Source organism: Amblyraja radiata, chromosome 25, assembly GCF_010909765.2.
Source record: "Amblyraja radiata isolate CabotCenter1 chromosome 25, sAmbRad1.1.pri, whole genome shotgun sequence".
Taxonomy (NCBI): Eukaryota; Metazoa; Chordata; class Chondrichthyes; order Rajiformes; family Rajidae; genus Amblyraja; species Amblyraja radiata.
In genome coordinates, this window is record NC_045980.1 from 11,083,272 (window position 1) to 11,103,828 (window position 20,557).

The 20,557-nt window shown below is 39.4% G+C and overlaps 2 protein-coding genes across 2 annotated transcripts in view; one reads left to right on the forward strand and one right to left on the reverse strand.

The window, feature by feature from the left end:
* Positions 1–1,717, forward strand: part of slc8b1 (solute carrier family 8 member B1) — a 29,606-nt gene extending 27,889 nt beyond the window's left edge. The window contains exon 16 of the transcript XR_004415680.1: positions 1,707–1,717. The gene's annotated coding sequence lies outside the window, so the exon portion shown is untranslated. The remainder of the gene's footprint in view (positions 1–1,706) is intronic.
* Positions 1–20,557, reverse strand: part of tpcn1 (two pore segment channel 1) — an 83,010-nt gene that overhangs the window by 894 nt on the left and 61,559 nt on the right. Inside the window, exons 14-26 of the mRNA XM_033043141.1 lie at positions 20,215–20,259; positions 19,687–19,743; positions 17,226–17,279; positions 13,570–13,642; positions 11,932–12,039; positions 9,796–9,867; positions 9,599–9,688; positions 8,128–8,240; positions 7,985–8,031; positions 7,811–7,879; positions 5,446–5,530; positions 4,108–4,247; positions 1,326–1,406 (exon numbers count right to left, since the gene is read on the reverse strand). Of these exons, the coding sequence (XP_032899032.1) occupies positions 1,326–1,406; positions 4,108–4,247; positions 5,446–5,530; positions 7,811–7,879; positions 7,985–8,031; positions 8,128–8,240; positions 9,599–9,688; positions 9,796–9,867; positions 11,932–12,039; positions 13,570–13,642; positions 17,226–17,279; positions 19,687–19,743; positions 20,215–20,259 (1,034 nt within the window). The remainder of the gene's footprint in view (positions 1–1,325; positions 1,407–4,107; positions 4,248–5,445; positions 5,531–7,810; positions 7,880–7,984; positions 8,032–8,127; positions 8,241–9,598; positions 9,689–9,795; positions 9,868–11,931; positions 12,040–13,569; positions 13,643–17,225; positions 17,280–19,686; positions 19,744–20,214; positions 20,260–20,557) is intronic.

Here is a 20,557-nt window from a genome sequence, read left to right on the forward strand (position 1 = left end):
TTCTTCAGACTCAGGAGTTTACCCTTATTGAATACAGGAGTTGGGATATCATGTTACAACTGGACAAGACTTTTGTGAAACCATGTTTGGAGTTACATCCCTGCAATAGGATGTCTTTAAGCTGGAAAGGGCGCAGAGAAGATTCATCAAGATATGACCAGGGCTTAAGTTAAAATGAGAGGCTGGATATGGTTTGGACATTCTTTCCCTGGTGTGTAGGAGGATGAGAGGTGACCTTATAGAGGTATACAAAATCATGAAAGGCACAGATAAGTGTAAGGTCACAATCTTCTTCTCAGTGTAGAGTAATACAGAACTAAAGGGTATAAGTCTAAGGTGAGAGAGGCAGGATTTAAAAGCGATCAGAGGGCCAATTTCTTCATGCACAGGATGGTGCATATGTGGAACAAGCTGACAGAGGAAGCAGTTGAGGTGGGTACAATGGTGACATTTAAAAGGCATTCAGACAAGCACGTGGATAGGGAAGGTTTAGAGGATGTGGGCCAAATGCAGGTAAAACGACTCACTCAGTTATAAAACCTCACTGGCATGAGTGAGTTGGGCCAAAGGGCCTGTTTCCTCACTGTTTGACTCAAGGACTGAATTGATTAGTTCTATTTTTTGAAGAAGAAGTTCACTATAATTAAAATCAAGCATACATACGGTGGCCTTCACGAGAAGAGATTACGCAGCACATCACTTATCACAAACAAATTCTAAACATCAATTAAATGGTCCTTTATAATTGACAATTGCTGATCTAGTCATCAGTTAGACAGAATTTCCATTCATAAAGCCTTGGCTAACACCTACCCCTATTAAATTATACACCCCTTTGTGAAGAAATTAGCTCTTTATTGAAGAAAGTTTCATAGACAATTCTACAAAATTACTTCCATCTGAAATACATTCTAACAAATATTCTAGCTGATCTAAACGGGCAGTAAAATGAAACAGCTGGTAGAGCTGCTGTCTCACAGTGCCAGAGACCTGGATTCGACCCTGACCTCGGGTGCCGTTTGTGTGGAGTTTGCACGTTCTCCCTGTGACCACGTGGGTTTCTGCCAGGTGGTCCGGTTTCCTCCCACATCCCAAAGACATGTAGATTTGTAGATTAATTGGCTGCTGCAAATTGCCCCTAGTGTGCCAGCAATGGATGAGAAAGAGGGATAACAGATAACTAGGGTGAACAAGTGATCGTTGGCTGACATGGGAAAGTGTGCCGAAGGACCTGTTTCCAACCTACATCTCTAAACCAAAACATTCATTTGTTCATGTGGAAATCACAGCACAGTGTACTAACGTTAGTGTTAAGATTCTAATACCTGAATCTCCTCTTCATACATTTTAATACTCAGGTCACTCTTTGTTCTTAATCTTCTGCCAATAAAAACCATTTTAAGTTGCTGCAATAAAACATAGAACATAATTATAGATAAAATCTTATGACAATTTAAATATCCCAAAAAAGGGGAAGTTTCAAGGGGTTATGAAATCATAATGAGTAGTTATAAATATATCACCATAATTATCATGATAATATACATGATAATTATCTTTCTCTTCTCCCTTCTCTTGGGCGCACTGATTGTCACACAACACTCCCCACCAAAACGTATTTAGGCAACCTGTTTCTAGGGTCAGTTTTCATAAACACACACTGAAAATATTGAATGGTGTGTTAAATAACTCAGTGGGAATTGGAGGCACAAGGAACTGCAGATACTGGTATCTTGAGTAAAACACACACCACTGGAGGAAGAAGGGTCTTGACAAGAAATGTCACCTATTATTCCCCTCCACAGATGCTACCTGACCCAATGAGTTCTTCCAGCTTTTTGCTTCTAGTGGGAATTCCTTTGTTTCTAATTCACCCTCACCTATTGGGCACATTAAAAATCAGGGTGTCATCAAGTGGATTAATACAGATTCAAGTTAATGTCATAAAAATATAATTGGATGGGAAATGATTACTGGGTTGAGGTCTCCCCTCCCCCCACCCCCAGATCCTGCTATTAATTTATAAATTGTCCTTATTTGTGCAACTGTCGAGAAAACTTAAGTAAAGATATTAATTCAAAATGAAAATGATATCACAGGTAAGATGGATTTTGACTCCCACCAGATTTCCCCTGCCAGTAAAAACAGTATTTGCCATCAACAACCCTATTTTGATTTTGCTTTCCCAATGACCAATTGTAACGCGTGAATTACAATTACATAAATTCTACGAATTGGAATTTAAAATCCTCTGACAATGCAGCTGAATACTTACAAAACAAATCTGAACCACAAAGGCAGTTAAAAACATTTTGGGTACCACAGTGGCACAGTGATAGAGTTGTTATCACACAGCGCCAGAGACTCGGGTTTGATCCTGACTAAGAGTGCTGTCTGAACGGAGTTTATATACGTTCTCCCTGTGACCGCGTGTGTTTTCTGCGGGTACTCCGGTTTCCTCCCACATTTCAAAGATGTGCAGGTATGTATGTTAATTGGCCTGCAAAATTGCCCCTAGTGTGTAGGACACGAAACTCGGATAACATGGAATTTGTGTAGAGGTGATCGTTGGTTGGCATGCTCGGTGGACCAGGGGGCCTGTTTCCATACTGCATCACTAAAAAAATTATATATAGTTGTTGATGTTTATGCAAGCAAAATAATGAACACATCACCTAGTGTTATCCATGTGTAAAAACTGCCACCTAGTGATAAGAATGTACATTGAATTGAATTTCTTTATTTATCATTCATAAACAAGTTTGAACAAAATTTCGTTACCATGCAGTCATAACAGTAAAAAAGCAACAAAACACACAATTAACACAATTTAACATAAACATCCATTACAGTGACTCTCCTCCCGGCACCTCCTCACTGTGATGGAAGGTAAAAATAGTCTTATCTCTTCCTTGTTTCTTCTCCCGCGGTCAGGCAGTCAACTGCTACTTCAAGGCGATCGAGACTCCCGATGTTGAAGTGGGTGATGGAAGATCGCGCGGTCGATTTTAAACCGCGGCGAGCGATGAAAGGCCCTGCGAACAGGACGATTCACGCCTTACGATTCGGAGCGGATGAAGCAGCTATTGCTGGAGCTCCCGAAAATTGGTCGCCAACCAGGGATCAGGAAGTTCCAGATGTTGCAGTCCACAGGTCCCATGGCCGAAGCCTCCAAAGTCGAGTCGCAGCTGCATTGCAGCATACCCTCCGAAGTCAGCCAGCTCCGCAATGGTAAGTCCACAGGCTCTGCGACCTGAGCCTTCAAGGTCGGTTCCAGTTGGAGGCCACAAACTCCTCGATGTTAGGCCTCAGCGCGAACGGAGATATGACACGGAAAAAGGTCGCATCCCCGTTGAAGGAAGAGATTAAAAAGCCTCCCCCACATAATAGACAACTAAAAATAGACTAAAACATAATCTAACATTAACGATAAGACAAAGAAAGCAGACAGACGGACTGCATGCTAGCATCAGCTGCATGCGCAGCGCCACCACACGGTATATACATAAACAAATCCTGAATCACATTTGTATTGAGTTTTGTGAATTGTGAGTTACCATTATATTTTATGTAACCCCATGGAGATATATATATTCAAAAAAATAAATCAGAACAGTACACTACCTGAAAGGGCACAACCATTTTCAGGCTGTTAAATGGTCTAACATCCACATGACATCAAACACCACCAAAGGAATTTAGAAATATCCAGCAGCTCAGGCAGCATCCGTGAACAAAGTAATCACCTTTCAAGTTGATGAGCGTTCAGTGACTTTTTAGAGTTGATTGAAAGGTCATCAATCTGAAAGATTAACTACCGGTATAATTCTTCATGGACGCTGCCTGATCTGCTGAGTATTTCCAGCATTTGTTGATTATTTCAGATTTAAGCATCTGTAGCTTTCTGTTTTTGATGAAATAATAACATTTTGAGGTAAAAAAAATCACACTGCACTCACCAACACCGTGTAGATGTATCGTCTTTTACAGACTTTCCCTGGCTACCCTGAATATCAGGACAACCATTGCTAATTATCTGCTAACCTCAGATAATAATAAATGAAAATAAATCAATGATTGAAGAAGATGTTAGATGTGAATACATACATCATTGTTTGCCATTCTGGATGACAATTTAACAAGTCCAGAGATCGCAGAGGATGAAGAACCATTTTGTTTGTTGTATTCAAGAAGTCTGTCAATTTCCGCTTTGTCCACCTCAGTCTCGAAAACAATTCCATTCTCATCTACAAGGACAAAAATTACAAAAATTATCTCAACCTTTCACAGTAGCATATCTTCTCATCTTCTTTCTCTCAACAAAGCCCTGTTCCTATCTCATTCTTATCATATATCCATATCTTCCATATATCCATATCTGCCTATTTGATTTCCTATCACTTTGAGTAAGATGTTTCTTCCAGACTCTCTTTGAACATCTATTCATTGCATATGGACATCATTGGCAAGACATGCATTTCCTGACCATCCTTAATTCCCTTTGAGGTGATGGCGAGGTTCGATCCTGACTATGGGTACTGTCTATACAGAGTTTGTATGTTCTCTCTGTGACTGCGTGGGTTTTCTCTGGGTGCTTCGGTTTCCTCCCACACTCCAAGGACAAACAGGTTTTTTGGAAATTGGCTTATGTAAAATTGTAAATTGTCCGTGTGTAGGATAGTGTTAGTATTTGGGGCGATCACTGGTCGGCGTGGATTTGATGAGCCAAAGGGCCTGTTTCCAGGCTATGTCTCTAAAGTCTAAAATAGTACTTCCTCTGCTAACTTGGAAAGTTACAGCCATCAGGACTTGTGCACATGAGAATGAAATAGATTTGACTTGACTGTACACCAGATTCAAATACTTCAGGTAATAATCAGCTATTCTAGATTTGTATCTCATATTTCCAATGATTCTTTCCCCCCTCATTTTTTCTGATATTTCAGATTTTCATTTGTCACCGTACGCTACCTGCAGACATATCTTCACCACCCCTTCTCAGTCAGCAGTACCGGCGTATATCATTCATTCTTTCTAGGTCTCCATCCCATCACAGATACTTTCCTTTCCTTTTGTTTTCCCCATCCCTTCCGCTTTCTCTGCAGGGGTAAGTTTTAACTTTTCACAGTTCTGATTAAAGGAAATTGACTGAAAGCATTCTATTTTTTCCACCGCAGACGCTGCCCAACCTACTGAGAATTGGCAGCATTTCTGTTTTAAATTAAACTTTTGGATGACTAATCTAAACATCTGTATATCATTTTGTAACATCATCACAATAAGAATATACTCATTAGATTTGATTTCTAGGTGACCCAGAATACCAATTTCTTAACTGATCCTATTCTAAATATGAAAAAAATGAGTGCAAGAAAACAAAATATTGAATCTCTAAGAGAATATATGCGAGTTCAATAACAGAAGTTCAAATGGAAAGATACATACCTTCCTCATCTTTATTTTTTCTACTGTAGTTCATACGAAATAGAAAGGCATCCAAAATAAAGGCAACGATAATAGTAAGCACAACCTATATAAGAAACAAAATAAATCACCACTGATGGTCATGATAAATAAACAGTAGTAGAATCAATTACAAAACGATTTCAGTAAATTTGCAAATTTGTAGTTGTAGTTTTCAGGATGTGATAATTAATTTTGATTAAAGGTAAATATGTCAGGTTGGTGACATTACAAAATATGACATGGATATGCAGGAAATGGAGGGATATGGATTATAGGCAGCCAGAGGAGATTAGTTTAACTTGGTTTCATGTTCAGCACAAACATTGTGGGCCAAAGGCCCAGTTCTGTACTGTTTTATGTTCAATGTCTACTTCTAACTAAGAATTAGAATTACATTCTAATGTTATTAAACTTTTCTAAATAAAAATTACACAAATAATTTAAGGTTGACTTAAATGCTTTATGAAATACATTACACATCAATAACCAAAAAGCAGAAGGTGTAAATGGAGTTACAGAAATCAGTTAAGAAAGAACTGCAGGTGCTGGTAAAATCAAAGGTAGACATAAAATGCAGGTAAGGCAGCATCTATGGAGAGAAGGAATTGGCGACGTTTCAGGTCGAGACCCTTCTCTACCCGAAACGTCGCCAATTCCTTCTCTCCATAGATGCTGCCTCACCCGCTGAGTTTCTCCAGCATTTTGTGTCTACAGAAATCAGTGTTATTTACTCAAATGATTACAATTCTTTTCTTTGAAGTTAATGTAAGTTGTTCAAATTCACAAAGTGCTTTCACTCTCCCTATCCCCCACCCCCTCCTCCTATGCAACATTTAAAAAAGCTATATACACCAGTAACTCTTTTAATACACAGAGCGCATTCCCTGGAATTCCAGGAAATCAGAGTCTGGAGGTCATAATAATTTTATATGTAGCGAAACATCACTGCTGTGCTGCAAACCTGGCATTAACTCCGACTCTCCCTGCTACTGTGCCTGTACCGTGGGTTCTGGTAAAACTGGACACAAACTCTTGCCCTCCCTACTGATGTGCTGATAATGTGGCATAGATCTAGCAATGAGTTGCCATGCAGGGAGCTGGTCTGTGGTGCCAAGTGCTGATTAATTCCAGTATCCCTCCATAGCAGACCGCATCTCAACAGATTGTTTTTTCAAGTTACAGTCCGGTACATACTCTAACTGGGGGACCACAAATGCTATAACAGATCAGCACTCTGTGGTATAGTTCTAATTAGGGTACCAGTGGCTAAAATGGACAATCTTTTCACTAAGTAGATTTTCTTTTTATTTCGTACATTTAATTAAAAAAAGTATCCGGAGGTATGGTGGACCCATTGGTTATCTATCACAATGGAACAACCTCTTTCCACAATGTAAAAACTGAGCGATAAACAAGGTTCTATTAATTACCATATTAGTAATTGAACTGCCTGCACCAGTCCTCTCAAACAGTTCAGTGAAAATAATCTAATATTTAACCCCTGCTGGAGCCCCAATAAATAGGTGTGACCTGCCCAATAGAGTAACTAATATTTAATAACAACTTCCATTGGGATATGCGTTTCAAAATCTATAGCATTTTACAGTCACAAGAATCTTGTGGAAAGCTTGAGCAAAACACTGCTAGAGGACCTCATTGGGTCAGGTAGTAATAGAGTCATAGACCATGGAAACAGGCCATTTGGCCCACCATATCCAAGCCGACCAGCAGGGACCCATTGACACTAATTACTTCTTCCAGCACATGGCCAATAGCCTTCTATGCTTTGGTGATTGATGTGTTCATCTAGACACATCTTAAATGCTGTCAGTGACTCTGCTTTCATTATTGATCCAAGCAGTGTGTTCCTGGTAAAAATGGTCACTCTCTGATCCCTTACCCCTTATCCAATTCCGATACTCAATTGTACCTTCCCAAACACTCATTGGTATCAACAAGCCCAGCAACTTGGAGGACCAAGAAACCAAGAACTGTTTGCACAGCATCCACTTCAAAGAAAGAGGCAGCATCATGGAAGAGTTCTAATTTCATTGAGAGCATGGCTGGAACCATTGAATAACTGAATCAGTGACAGATAACTATTGAACAGTGATTTATAATCCAGACTCTTGAAGTGACGAGGAATAAATATTGCAAAAGAAACATAAGTTAGTTTCATTTTCTGAAGAGGTTTTTGGATTGATATTTTCCATAAGGTTTACTATTATAAGAAATTCATTATTATTATTGTTCATTAGCAACCAGATTTAAAGTTCTACATTACGAAGACAGAAATTGTAATATCAAAGAAGAAGAAAGAGCAGTAATATGGTATTTTACTTACCATTGTTACAATATAGAAAGTCATAAAGTAAATACGACTCCAGTGAGATGTCTGAGATACCACGCCTTCCTGCAAAGAGAGAATTGCAGCTAGTTTTTATTTTAAATTAAAGCCACAGACTAAATGACATGGACCTTATTGTTTGGAAATGTGCTTAATGTCAAGAAAACTCACCATGATTATATACCAATTGTTTACAACAGTCAGCTCAAACAAAGTAACTGCAAAAAAACCACACAAAAAATGTACCTGATTATTTTCAGCGCTCTCATTGTATGCTATGCTAAATAGAGAAATAATACATGAATCTTACGCACCAAAACTGTTCAGGATGTTATTGAAGTTATTGAGGGAATAATACCCCTGTATCACTGTTCTGTCACCAATAGTCCGATTTATCCAACGGTATGAATCTGCTACCATGCTGTTACTGCAGACAAAGAATGTGGTCATATTCTGAGTTGTAGCGACACCAACATGGAGTAAAGTGCTCCAAAAATATAATAATATTATTGTACAGTCAAGGACATCTTGCCAATATGAAACATCTCTAACTATGTAGAGATATGTTCTGGTTGATGAGGTAAAGCAAACAGAATTACTATCCCACACTAAAACATGCTATTAATGAGTTAAACATACATCTTCCCTCCCCTATTTAACACCCCTTTTCATAATGGACCACCCAGATTGGTATTTGGATCATGTAATAGAAACACATTGCAATGATTTCTCACTCCCTTAGTGCTAAATTCTTGACTGCATTGCTATTTTAAAATGTTTAACCATATCTTGTTTTTATAATTAAACAAGTCCTGCTGAAACTTCCTGCTAATCCCAACGTTTGTCCTTTGAAGGATATAGTGATACCTGACTTCAAAGTCATAATATTCTCCTAATAATATGACGACGGTGCCAGCTGACACAAATGCTGCCCTCATCTTACATCCACACACTCACACTTGTCAGCATGACTCATGAAGGTCATTGAAGCGGCTGCAATGCTCAAATGTCAACTTTAACTGTGATCAGTTAATTCAGAGCAGATAAGAAACAAATTTGAAGATTTCTTGCCTTCATGATAAATTGCCTCAGAATCCCGTCGTGACTTATTAATCCAATAAACAAACCCTAGATTTCTAATTATTGAAGTATTCAGGGACAAATGTATTCTTTAATTTCTCCAGTAGATGGTGTGTCCAGTTCACTGTAGTGCATTGGTTGTCTAAGCAGAATATCAAAGGGCTTCTTCCCCTTTGTTATCAGCCTTCTGAATGGTCCTTCCATCAGCTAGGGCTCTGTCCTATGCACCTCTATCCCATTGCGGACAATGTACTCCGTCTCCGGAGCTGTTGCGCTACAATGCTGGAAACTATATTTTTACCTTTGCTCTAACTATTATACTTGAGTTTGGCTTGATTGTATCAATGTGTAGCATTATCTGATTTGATGGGGGGAAACATGCAAAATTAAGTTTTCCATTTTACCTCGGTTCACGGGACAGTAATAAAGCTACACCTAAACCAAAATTTCCTACATGACTTTAGCCTTGGTATTTCTCATCAAAAAATACTCAGATACTTGAGTATTTCAATGCCTACCAGGACTAAACAGGATGAGAAGAAATCAACACTGCAAGACTAGTCTGGACCTGCCTCTCCCCAAAGGGCACTGAGAAAATAAATATTTCAGTATGGGGAGAGGTGTTTAGGAGTGAGATATTCTTCATTATCAGAGAAAACAATATAAATTACAGTTAGGTTTTCTTAATCCTACAAATACACTTACTTGCAGCAGTTAGGGTAGAGAACATCACCAAAAAACTCCATTCCCACTATTGCAAACGAGTAGTAAAATATCATGAGTGTTAACCCTAAACTGGAAAGAGATAAATAATATGCTCACAGTGTTATATTATAAATAATATTTAATTAGTCAACGATATTTTCTTAAAAATGAACAATAATCAAAGTTCTCAACCATACCTGGCCATTCTGGGAAGTAATTCAAACATTGTGTCCAGAACATCTCTGTATCTTCGCTTAATCTTAAATAATCTGGAGAATAGAGTAGATTATTTAGCAAATCTCGTATGTCGGAAAGAAAACTTATTTTGTTACTTGAGTGGTATATACAGGTCCACCACTGATTTTCCAGCAACTGGTGGTTAGGCACCTCGTTTAATCTGGACATTAATCTGGAATGCACTTGAAATCCACCCCGGAAGTCCCCCTGAAAATGTGGCGCCGATGCCGGGTGAGGCGGCCGATCTCAACCTCATCAAGACTTCCGTGCTGATCGGCAGGTTGAATATGCTCCCTGCGGCCGAGGCTCTGGAACTCCATTCCCATAGCCGACTTCTGAGGCTGACTTTACGGGCCGGTATCTCGGCTCCCCAGCAGTCTAGGCGGACCGTTACTGTACCGTTGGACTCTTCTCGGAGGCCGTGGCCTCTGTTGATCCGGCAAAAACAGACTATCCAGAAAAGCTTGGACTCTAAAGGTGCCGTAAAATCGACGGTGGACCTGTGCAACAATTTTCCGTTTTAAATAGGAAAGTTTTCACTTTTTCACAGGGGCATATAATTATTTCTAGATTTTACAGATACCAACACATTAGTGGCAATTTTACACAGTCCAATTAGCCTACAAACTCACAGGTCTTTGGGAAATGCGAGGAAACTGGACTACCCAAAGGTAACCCATACATTGAAAGGGAGAACATGCAAGCTCCACACAGACAGCATCCGAGGTCAGGATCGAACTAGGATCTCTAGAGTTGTGCGGAAGCATCTCTTCCAGCTGCGCCATCCCACACATGTTTGTTATAATTGGTGGTAGACAAAAGTGCTGGAGAAACTCAGCGGGTGCAGCAGCATCTAAGGAGCGAAGGAGATAGGCAAAGTTTCGGGCCGAAACCCTTCATCAGACTGATGTAGGGTGGGGGGGGGGGGGGGGGATGGGGAGAAGAAAGGAAAAAGGAAAAAGGAAGAGGAGGACCCCGAGGGCTGAGGGAGAGCTGAGAAGGGGAGGAGACAGCAAGGGCTACCGGAAATTGGTGAATTCAATGTTTATGCCACTAGGGTGCAGATTGCCCAAGCGGAATATGAGGTGCTGTTCCTCCAATTTCCGGTGGTGTTCACTCTGGCCATGGAGGAGGCCCAGGAAGAGAGGTCGGATTCGGAATGGGGGGTGGGGGAGTTGAAGTGCTGAGCCACCAGGAGATCAGGTTGGTTAATGCGGACCGTGCGGAGGTGTTCGGCGAAACGATCGCCAAGCCTACGCTTGGTCTCACCGATGTAGATCAGCTGACATCTAGAGCAGCGGATGCAATAGATGAGGTTGGAGGAGATGCAGGTGAACCTCTGTCGCACCTGGAACGACTGCTTGGGTCCTTGAATGGAGTCGAGGGGGGAGGTTAAGCGACAGGTGTAGCACCTCTTGCGGTTGCAAGGGAAAGTGCCCGGGGAGGGGGTAGTGCGGGAGGGAAGGGAAGAATTGACCAAGGAGTTACGGAGGCATGCGTAAGCAGGTAAGCAGACAGGGGGGGGAGATGGGAAGATGTGGCGAGTGGTGGGGTCACGTTGGAGGTGGCGAAAATGATGGAGGACTATTTGTTGTATGTGACGGCTAGTGAGGTGAAAGGTGAGGACTAGGGGGACTCTGCCCTTGTTACGAGTGGGGGTGATGGGGAGAGAGAGCAATGTTGCGGGGTATGGAAGAGAGCCTCATCTATGGTGAGGGGAGGGGAACCCCTGTTCCCTGAAGAATGAGGACATTTCCGATTGGATTCGTTACTCATTTAAGAGCTGCTCGATTTACATTTCTATTGTGAAAATGAAGATTGTGTCATCATTATTACCAGCAGTTTTTAATGCCATGTTTATATTAAAATGCCAGGTTGACAATCTGCTCAGTAAAATATAAACAACATTCTCAGTTTCATCTGCAAATATGTGTTTATTGTTCAGACAATATGACTCAAAAAGCTAGGTCAAAGTAATAAAAAGACATCAAGTACATTAACTTCAGAAGCAAGCACATTTTCTTGAAATCTAGCCAGATTTAGAAATGCTGTCTACCTGGAGAAGATAAACACTGTATAAAGAACTAATTACTAACCTGAGCAACTGAAGTGGCCTCAATATAACAATGAAATAGAATGGCTCCATATCAAATGCCAAGACCACTATTCCAACAAATGCAAATATGGTAACCAGGAAATCAAACCTAAAAGATGAAGGAGACATATCACCCTTTTATGAAATTAGCCTGTGCCCACATCATAGCCCTGCCCCTTCTCCAATCCTTCCACAAACATTTGGGTTTGGTCGCATTTGGAGTGGCTTAGATATGAGTATCGATTATGATCAACATGATACATCCAAAATAACACTTCAAATTAAAATAAGTTGGTAGAATATATGTTGCAAAGAGACAGCGCGTCAAGGCAGACAATCGGTTAAAGTGGACAATGGGTTAAGGCAGGTCAGCCTAAGATGTAAGATGATCCTCAAGGCTGGGTGAGGGTCCTCACTTAAACCAGGTTGAAACTGGATTATACCATCTCAGTGACCAGTTGCAAAAATAGTGGCCCAAAGTGAGCGCATGCCTCCATACTGCCTGGCGACCACTCCACTGACTACAGGGGAGAGGAAATGTAGATAAGTAGTAGTATAAAAAGCAGTGTATGCTTTGTATCTGGGAGAATTTGCCGTAAGGGAAGTACAGGAAGTAGCTGCCCTAGGACATATATCTCCTAAATTCTAGGGTCCTTCCACTGCTGCACATTGGGGGGCAGGTATGGTGTAGGGATGGGATATCACACCAGGGGGCCACATGAGTGGCAAGGTGCTAGGTATAATTATAGTCTTTGATATCACTACCAAATATAACGCTAACGAATGTATGCATAGCCGCGGAGAATGTCAGAGAAATTTTGCACAGTTCTTGTTTTGTACATATCTTTTATCCTGAATAAAATTTATTTTGATATTTTTTAATGTGTCTCCCAAGTTGGCTAATTTGTAATAAGAAGAGTTTGTTCTGGAAGTAAACCCAATGTGATTTTTGTCCTATCTATAAGCGTGTAAATGAATGAAAAGTAAATTTAACTAATTTAAAATATGTTCTTTTTCCATACATAATAAATAATCTGTAATTATCTTTAGGGAAAGTAACACATCTTAGGACACATATAATCACTTGGATGCTGAAATAACCGATTGCAAAAATTAGTTTGATGAACTAAATGGGCTTTGTCATTCTTGAAAACAGTGACGGTTTTGAGAAAGACTTCGCTTTGAGACTCCTGCATTACATTCCTTAAACGGTTGCAAGAACTAAAATTAGTAGCGTCTAGCCACAATTCAAGAATTCCTACTCAGTTGCACTTGAAAAGTCTTAAAACTTCTGAATAAATAGTGGTAATACTTTCATGCAGAAGCTTCAATAAGTGAAAGAAGTACGTCCTCTGTGCTTCAATTCACCATAAAACCACAAAGGAGGCACAGCAGAATAATAATCCGGACTCTAAATGCAAAGCTGCAGGTACATCATTGCCTTATTGCCGTATAAAGTATTTTTGTCAACTGGTTGATCGTACATTGGATATAAAATTTCAATTTAAAAACACTGATTAAATAAATCAATTCTGATTTATATTATTTTTCCAGCACTCTTTAATAAATACGCCTGCACTTTCTTGCCACAAAAAGATGAAACTTTATTTATTTTACGTGGTGTTTATTCCATACTCACAGATTCCATCCAGATGTGAAATACTCAGATGGTCCCAGTCCAGTAATTTTCAGCAACATTTCAACACCATAAACTGCGCAAAACATAAAATTACAATCACTGTATGAAGAAAATAAATGCTGCAGTGAAAATAATTTTGAGTGTAAGAACGGGATGATTAAATCATTTGGAGGTTTATAGAGTCAATCATCATTTTTTTAAATTTCTGAGTTTATTTTAGCAGTAATTGCCACGTGTTCGGCATGTCCCCAACTACTCCCACCAACTTCTACAGATGCGCCGTAGAAAGCATTTTATTGGGATGCATCACAGCATGGTCTGGGAACAGCTCCATCCAAAACTGCAATAAATTGCAGAGATGTGTGGATGCAGCCCAGACCATCACGCAAACCAACCTCCCTTCCATTGATTCCATCAAGCAGCCTCGGCAAGGCCAGCAGCATAATCAAGGACAAATTTCACCACTGTCACTCCCTCTTTCTCCCTCTCCCATACAGAAGTTTGAAAACGCACACCTCCAGTTTCAGGGACAGTTGCTTTCCAGCTGTTATAAGGCAACTGAACCATCTATCACCGACTAGAGAACGGTCCTGACCTACCGTCTACCTCATTGGAGACCCTCGGACTATCTTTGATCAGACTTTACTGGACTTTATATTGCACTAAATGTTATTCCGTTTATCCAGTATCTGTACACTGCAGGTGGATTGATTGTAATCATGTATAGTCTTTCAGCTGACTGGATAGCACATAACATATAGCCTTCTCACTACACCTCAGTACATGTGACAATAACCTAAACTAACCTTGTGTTCTTTTAAAATGTCTTTACTGTCTTTGAACAGATTAATTCACAATTAATTCTTGCTATTGAGGGAGTGCAGCATAGGTTCACAAAGTTAATTCCTGGGATGGCGGGACTGTCACATGCTGAGAGAATGGAGTGGCTGGGCTTGTATACTCTGGAATTTAGAAGGATGAGAGGTTATCTTATTTAAACATATAAGATTATTAAGGGATTGGACACGCTAGAGGCAGGAAACATGTTCCCGATGTTGGGGGAGTCCAGAACCAGGGGCCACAGTTTAAGAATAAGGAGTAAGCCATTTAGAACGGAGTTGAGGAAACACTTTTTCACACAGAGAGTTGTGAGTCTGTGGAATTCTCTGCCTCAGAGGGCGGTGGAGACCAGTTCTCTGGATACTTTCAAGAGAGAGCTAGATAGGACGCTTAAAGATAGCGGACAGAGTCAGGGATATGGGGAGAAGGCAGGAACGGGATACTGATTGTGGATGATCAGCCATGATCACATTGAATGGTGGTGCTGGCTCAAAAGGCCGAATGGCCTACTCCTGCACCTATTGCCTAAATTGAAAAGATTATTTGCATTCTATGAATCTCTTGATTAGTATGAAAAGGAAGCTTGTTATTGCTGTGGGGAACTTATTGCAGCTTAGTAAATTCCACAAGTGATCCAAACTTTAGTTTTCTAATATTTTAACAAATGCAAATAGAGCTTGTTTCTAAATATATTGTGGAAGCAAACATCAATGTTTAGCTTGCTGTAGAAAGATGGATAATTCTAAGACAACAGCGCATTAAAAAGTGTCTTATAATATTCTCATTTTCACATAACTCAGCAAAGATATTAAGGTTCCATTACTGAGTGCATCCAAGATCCATAACCATTCTGATCAATCACACTGACATAACATTACACTCTTGAGGGAAATTTTCAAGGAAGGTTAAAATGTCATGAAGAGTTTGAAGAAAAAAGACATTTGTTATGGAAAAATACCTCTTTTAGGTACATTTGCACAATAGAAGATATATACTTGTACGGAAAGACCAGCGCAGATGTACTCAACATATAATGGAGGTTAAATCACCCAACTTCCTTAATCATTATCTCAGAGTGGAATATGCTGGGTAGGGCAGATAAAGAAACTTTTGTTAAGTAAATTATAAGCAATGTAATGATTTATAAACTATACAGCAAAAAAAATCTGCAGAACATAAAACAAATGCAAATGGGCAAATGCACGATGAAACAGAGTAGAGTTAAATCCAGGAACATCACCAAATCAAGGCTGTTCTGTTATGAAAAAAAGACACAAGAGTGCCGAAGTAACGCAGTCGGATACCCAGCACTGTCTTTTTTTTGTAAACCAGCATGTGCAGTTCCTGTGTCTCCATTTTACTGTTCTGTTATGGTTGGGATAAGAAAATCATTCTCCTTCAAAAATAAATCCTAGAATGGCTTGGTTGCCTTGGATTATGATGTGTGGATGCATTTCAGAATAATCCCCAGCACAGGTCTCTTCAATGCACAATATATATCAATATCAATATATCTCTATAATTCAGAATTTGCAGACAACGTAAAGCTGAGGGGGGATGGTCAGCTGTAAGGAGACATAAAAAACTGCAGTGATTGTGACAAGTTGGATGTGTGGGCAAATGCTTGATAGTTGTTCAAATTAAATAAATGGAATGCAATCTGCGTTGCATCTAAAAAAAGACAGATTGTTATCTGAATGGTGATGGACTGGGAAAAGTTAGTGAGAATGGCCTTGTACACCAGTCGCTGAAGGCATATGTTCAGATTGGAACGGCAAATTGTATGACAGCGTTCAATTCAAGAGGATGAGTGTATGTGTGGATGTCTTGTTGAAGCTATGCAGGGCCGTAGTGGGAAGCTAACTGTGTTTTACATGCACTTTTAGCCTCCTTATGTGAGAAAGGATGTACTTCCATGGAGAGAGCACAACAGAGATTTACTAGTCTGCTTTTAGTTTAGTTTAGTTTGTCGTGTGTACCGAGGTACAGTGAAAAGCTTTTTGTGGCGTGCTATCCAGTCAGCGGAAAGACTATACATGATTATAACCGAGCCGTCCACAGTGTACAGATATGGGATAAAAGGAATAATCTGAACTGCAAGATAAAGTCCAGTAAAGCCCAATTAAAGATAATCCGAGAGTCTCCAATAAGGTAATGGTAGCTCAGCACTGCTCGCTAGTTGTTGATAGGATGGTTCAGTTGCCTGCTGATAGCTGGGAAGAAACTGTCCCTGAATCTGGAGGTGTGAATTTTCACACATTTACCTCTTGCCTGATGGGAGAGGGGTTCCTGGCAAGACCTTCGGTTAGTTAGGTCTACATTCACCCGAGTATAGCAGAATGAGAGGTGATCCCTTAGAAACCTACAAAATTCTAACAAGGCCCGACAGTCACAAACCAGGGGGTCTTAACATCAGGATACAGGGTAGCTCACTTAGAACTGAGATCATGAGAAATGTCTTCACTCAGAGAATGGTGAACGTGCAGAATTTCCTACTACAGAAGGCAGTGAAGGCCAGGTCATTAAGTATTATCACAAGGGATACAGATATATGTGTCAGTGCTGAAGGATTCAAGCAATAGGGGAAGAAGACAGGAACCGATCACTGAAGTGGATGATCAGTCAAGATCGCGCTGAATGATGGAGCAGGTCTGACACACCGACTAGCTAATTCCTGCTTTTATTTCAAACCCAATCATTTAGGTTTTACACCACTGCTACAAAATGTGCCTGGGACTAACACAATGAGGAAAAAAAAATGCAAAACAAAAAGAATTATGTCATTGGATGATAGTTCAATAATAAATTGCACTTACTTGTGAGAAATACAATGTAACTCCAGGGCACAATCCTAAGGAAAAAGGCACCATCTACAAAAAAAACAATCATTAAAAAAAGAAACAAAGTACAAAGTATAATTTCAAACACATATTTTATACAAAAGAGATACAAAAGAGATTTCTGGCTTCAACCATTTTCTCAGGAAGTGCATTCCAGTGCCATCTCTAGGTACAAAAGTGTCCTTCCTAACCCCTCCAAAGCTCATCCCCTTTACCCAAACTTTATGTCATCTAGTTTTATCTACTTCTGATATGGGGGAGACATTTTGTGCAGGTTATTCTGTCTATACCTCACGTCATTTTATATACCGCAATCATGCCCCATCTTAACCTCCTCCAGGGAGAACAGACCAATCTCCCCTCAGAACTGTTTAAGAAGGAACTGCCGATGCTGGAAAATCGAAGGTACACAAAAATGCTGATGAAACTCAGCGGGTGCAGCAGCATCTATGGAGCGAAGGAAATAGGCAACATCTCGGACTGATCAGTCTGAAGAAGGGTTTCGGCCCGAAACGTTGCCGATTTCCTTCGCTCCATAGATGCTGCTGCACCCGCTGAGTTTCTCCAGCATTTTTGTGTACCTCCCCTCAGAACTGAACTGTTCCATTTAAATAATTTGTAACATTTATAAAACTAACTTAAAATATCATTAAATACTCAGAAATCAAGCAACAGGTTATCAGGCAAATGAATCATCCTACCACAACCAGAGAGCAATCCTGAACTACCATCTACCTCATTGGTGACCCTCAGATTATCCTTGATCGGACTTTGCGAGCTTTACCTTGCACTATACGTTATTAGATACATGTAGGTATGTTGCAAAGCCTACCTGAAGCGTCTTTGAAAATCTGCCGCTGCGGGTGTGCGCGATTTTGGCGCCGTTTAGAGGGGGCGGGTTTAAAACGCGATTTTCTCTAGGCTGTTCAAATCGAAGATGTTCAGCCTAGTTAATTATTAACGAAAAATCGCTGGAAGACCCCGTCGCAAAAGCTATTATTAGGTTTAAAGGCCTTGAATAATAGTTATAGTAGTTTAAAAATCAATCTCTAAACCCGCGACCGCCAGCAACCGCAGGGTCTCATAAAGCAAACCACAGAAGGTAGGTTGTATATTTTTACATTAAAAAGGGCTTCTAAAGATCCCTTTATACAAAGTTTAATATTGCGAGTAGCTCATTTTGGGCCCATTATATCCCGCAGTATTTTTCTCGGCATTTGGGGGCACAAATCTACCGCAATGTGAACGTTCTAAACCAGCGCGTTCCACAGGGACCCACTGGAAAGCTGATTTAAATGGGCATTTATTTACAGCAATTGAACACTGAATTCCTTCCATTTGGCCTATAAATTAATGTAAATGAGATTTAAAAATCATGTTTTATTGTGAATTATTTGTGAATATTATTTGGACATTTAGGCTATTTAAAAATGTTAATCATTTATTAAGAAATGGATAGATGTTTAGATCTAGTAATTGAAGTCTGAAATTAGCTACAATTAGGTAACTAACTAATTATATGCTTTAATTTCAGGTCATCCAAGTAAGATTATTTTATATTTGTTTCAGAATGCTTCAATCTATGATAACTGAAAATTTCATTCAGTTCTCTTAATTTTTAAGAAAGTTATGGGCTTTTGACTGTTCACGATCACAACTTTTTTGTTATGTCCATATAAAATCAATAGGGAACAAGATGCTCATTTCCGAGTATGAAAATGGCCATAACTTTTTAAATACTTGAGATATGAAAGTGAATTAGGTGTCAAATTAAACTTATTTTTATGCTTTATCTGATGGGATAAATTACAGACTTGATTTTTAAAATCTCAAAATTTTGTAACATTGCTAATACATGTATCTAATGGCTCAATTGTAATCATATATTGTCTTTCTGCTGACTGGATAGCACGCAACAAAAGGTTTTCACTGTACCTCAGTATACACGGCAATAAACTAAACCGTAACTAAATTGTAATAATCAATCAAAAGCATTGAATGTATTAATTATTAATCTATTGAATGTTTGTTTGCTATATATTAGCTGTATGTGTATCGTACAGGTCTGTTATGCTGCTGCATGTAACAATTTCATTGCTCCATTGTCAGTACATATGACAATGAAATACTCTTGACTCTTAAATAAGTAATTCATACACATTTGTGCACTGCCCTTTTCTTTAAAGGGATGGAAACCACCCAAATGAATAAGGTTACCATCTGTACATTACTCATCTCTGGCATAAAGTGGAGAGGTTGGATATGAAGTGGCTTCAACCCTTTTCTCTAGTGGTGGTCTGTAATGAGCTGAGCCACTAATAGCTGATATCAAACAGTTCTTTATGGAACTGCCAGTTCTCAGTCAGCTCCATTTAACTCATTAATCAGTTCTGTCTGAACCAATTACACAGTTGTAGTTGCAAAGTAGTCTTGATACCTTTAATCATGAGTGTGTCTGCCAGTATCCAAATTCCGTTTACAGCAATTACAACATCTGTAATAGAAAGACGGGTGTATATTTATCGTTGTACTTATTTCAGAAAACATATGTATAATTAATTCTCCCATAAAGCTTAACGTTCACTCCAAAGTAATATTTTAAACAATATTACGTGCAAAAAAAACTAAATTTTCTCTCTCAATTATCATGCTATGAAGTTAGTCCGATAACTTATGAACTTATTACGCAGAAACATTTCTTGCCCTTTTTCCAATTATATTTCTTCTGAAATCAATCAAAATGTTTGGAAGAAAGCTTTGAAACAGGAACGAATCATAATATTGGCCCAATACATATTTTCAAAAATTCGGAGACAATGTATTCACATGACCATTGCAGAAACATCTTTAAAACATATCTTCTGTCTTAAGATGAACTGATTCAGCATCATAAAGATAGCTGTAAATATAACTTTTCCAGCATGGATCAATTAGTATAAACTGAGCAACAAATACATCTACTCACACATGGCATATCGGAATGCTTTGGACTTCACAAGGATATTAATGCCTATAAAAGTAGAGTATAGTTCAAATATTTATCGTTCATAGCAAATTAAAATATCCCTATTTTAAACATGTTGAAGTTTCCATATAATAAAAATAGCATAACATAAAGCTGACCATTTTAATTTCCTTTCCCATACCTTTCCATCCTGCCCTCCTCGATTTCCACTGCACCTCATATAACGCTTGGGTAGCTTACAACCCAACAGTATGAACATTGAATGATCCAATTTTAAATAACTAACCCACAGCCTACTTCCCCTCCCCTCAAACTTGGCTGACCTCACCCTCCACTTATACTG